The sequence below is a fragment of the Geospiza fortis genome, unplaced genomic scaffold (assembly GCF_000277835.1).
Source record: "Geospiza fortis unplaced genomic scaffold, GeoFor_1.0 scaffold179, whole genome shotgun sequence".
In the NCBI taxonomy this organism is placed as follows: domain Eukaryota; kingdom Metazoa; phylum Chordata; class Aves; order Passeriformes; family Thraupidae; genus Geospiza; species Geospiza fortis.
This window is the reverse complement of record NW_005054533.1, coordinates 20,647-23,183: the sequence shown is the minus strand read 5'-3', so window position 1 is coordinate 23,183 and position 2,537 is coordinate 20,647. Positions and strand designations below refer to the sequence as shown.

General features: G+C 52.4%; 1 protein-coding gene across 1 annotated transcript in view; it reads right to left on the bottom strand.

Moving 5' to 3' along the window:
• Positions 1–2,435: 2,435 nt before the first annotated feature.
• Positions 2,436–2,537, bottom strand: part of LOC115948814 — a 5,925-nt gene continuing 5,823 nt past the window's right edge. The window contains 1 exon segment of the mRNA XM_031063816.1: positions 2,436–2,525. Coding sequence (XP_030919676.1) covers positions 2,436–2,525 — 90 coding nt within the window.

The window sequence follows — 2,537 nt, the reverse complement described above, 5'->3', positions numbered from 1 at the left end:
TGCCAGGGAGGCTGGCACGGCCTCCTTGGGACACGTCCCGGCCGGTGGCCATCCTAAAGCCGCGGCTGTGACACGCACAAGGAACGGGTGGGCCCGGGCACCAATGCTGCTCTGAGCCCTGGGGCCCGGGCAGCGCTGACATCAGCAGCTGTGGCAGAGTCCCCGGCCAAGCAGAGCTGCCACCCCCCGAGCCCTGGCAGCGCTGGTGCCCGTCTCCTGCCCCAGAGACCTGTGCCCCCGGGGGGCTTCTGTGCCACAGGGAGCCAAAGCCCACGTGCACTGGGGGCTGTGCTCCTTCCTGCAGGGGCTGATGGCCGCAGCACCTGGAGCAGCTGCTGGCAACACTTGGTCTCTGTCAGAAGGCAGAAGCTGTTAGTCAGTCCTGAAAGGATTTTTTCATGCCTCTGACAGCCCATTGCACCACAACACCATCAGCTGCTGAGTTTCCCTGGACGATTTGATTGTACAGAGGCACTGTCATGTTTCAATGTGATCTTCTGTCAGTTCTTCTGGGAAAAACACTAGCCCAGTCTGTGATGTTCAACGCCCCAGGTGCTGCCTGTCTGTGTGTGTCATAGCTGATGCAAGGCAAATATTTCCTCCAGACCCAAAGAGCCTCAGCGCTACATCTCTGTTTGATTTTTTACTTAATGTTTTCCAGAGCCTGTTAATAATTTTCAAGGTTTTCTCCCTATCCCTAGGGCACATTCTCCAGAAGTTGTGTTGTTCCATCCTTTTGCATTTAGTGAAAGCTACCTGCAGTTACCAACAGATCAAAGCCCTTGGAAAACCTGACCTCCTGGGTGAAGCCAGGCAAAACATTTCTCTCCCAGATCTGAAGCCATTAAGTGCCAAGGGCTGTCCCCAGTGTCATACCCTGTCCCCTGTAAGTGTGCTGATGCCATTTAAGAGGGATTGCCAAAGAAACCAACTTTTAACATTTTTGTAATTTCTGCATTAGCATTCAAATCCTTGACCAGACGAATCCCATATCAACATTTCTGGGATTCTTAAATACCAAAGCTGTCATTTTCACCCTGGATTTCAGAGTCTCTGAACAGTCACACAAGGGTTTAGTTTTCAACACAACAGAAAAAGTCCCTGGTGTTGAGCTGTACCTTTATATGGGCATATACTCCTAATGATTACTTTAGGCAGGAGCAGCAAACCCAAGAATGAGCCAAAGAGGCGATTCCTGCCTTCTCATGTCCTGCACAGCACTAACTGGGAATTGAAGAATGGATTCAGGAGCCTCACGGTGCACAGGAAGTCCCAAAGACTTTGGGATGCTGAAATGGACCAATCTGCTGCTTGTGCCTGGGCTGCACAGGGCTGAGCTCCATCTGGATGGTCTAACAAAGGCTGAATGGACATACAATGGCCCACTGGAGACTCCTATTCCAAGTCCTGTGAGCTACACTATTCAGCTGTAACCATCTGAATTTTTCATGTTAGCTTGAAATACAGGAGAGGAAAAGGTAACCATGGGAAAGTGTTCTTCCAGTTCTAATGACAGCTGTGCCTGCACAGCACCTGTGTCCATAGCAGGGTGGTGGGAACGGGATGATCTTTATGATACTTTGCAACGCAAAGTGTTCTGGCATTCTGTGATTCCCCAAGCTGAGAAGAAAACTTGAATTCTCCTTGTGTTGTCAACTGCTGAGCAAACATAACAGCATCAAAGGACGCATGGGACTCTAATGTGTCCTTCCATTGCCACCATTTCAACTGCACAATCCCTACTGCCACTGCAGACCTTGGAATTGGTGGAAGTTCCCGGTCCAAGCATTAGACAGTCCAAAGAGAGCAAAACAAGCACTGAAAGAGTCAGAGGAGCTCTTTCTTGCTAAAGGAAACCACATATTTGAACTGAAAGATCCTATATTTAGTTTAGAGGCTCTTGCCAGCACCTTCCAGGTCTCTCTGCTGTGCACACAGAGCTTTTCATGCCCGCTCCCAACAGGCTTTGGAACCCAGAGCACAACCTGGCTGGCTCTGCCAGCAGCACAGCCCAAGCACAGGCGGAGGAAGAAGCAGCAGGGGCTGTTTTGCGGCCATGCCCAAGAGAGACTGGAAGGGTGCCCTCCCTCTGCTCTGCCTTGGTTGGCTTTCTGACTGGGGCTGAGCCTGGGGCTGCCATTCCTCCCGTGTGGGGAGCAGAAGCACAGCCGGGATCCCGGCACTGCCTGACAGCGCTGCGGGCACCGGCACGGCCCCTGTCCCACTCTGGGGCACCGTGCTGCTGCTTCATTTGCCCTTAGGCACACCCAGAGCTCCCTGCTAAGCCCGCATGCTCTCTGCTTCTGCCCTCTTCCTCATGCTGTGCAGGGATGGAGCACTGCTGTGCTTTCAGGAAGCTATTCTTGAAAGCTTCCAGCATTCCAAGCTCCTTTGCCCTCCATGGATGCTTGCCATGGAATCCCTCTCAGCTGGGTTCAGAGCATACTCAGGTTGGCTCTCCCAAAATCCAGGGGCTCCGAGGTGCTCAGCAAGATGTGGAACTGCACAGTGCTGTGGAACTGCACCTTCAGCACAGG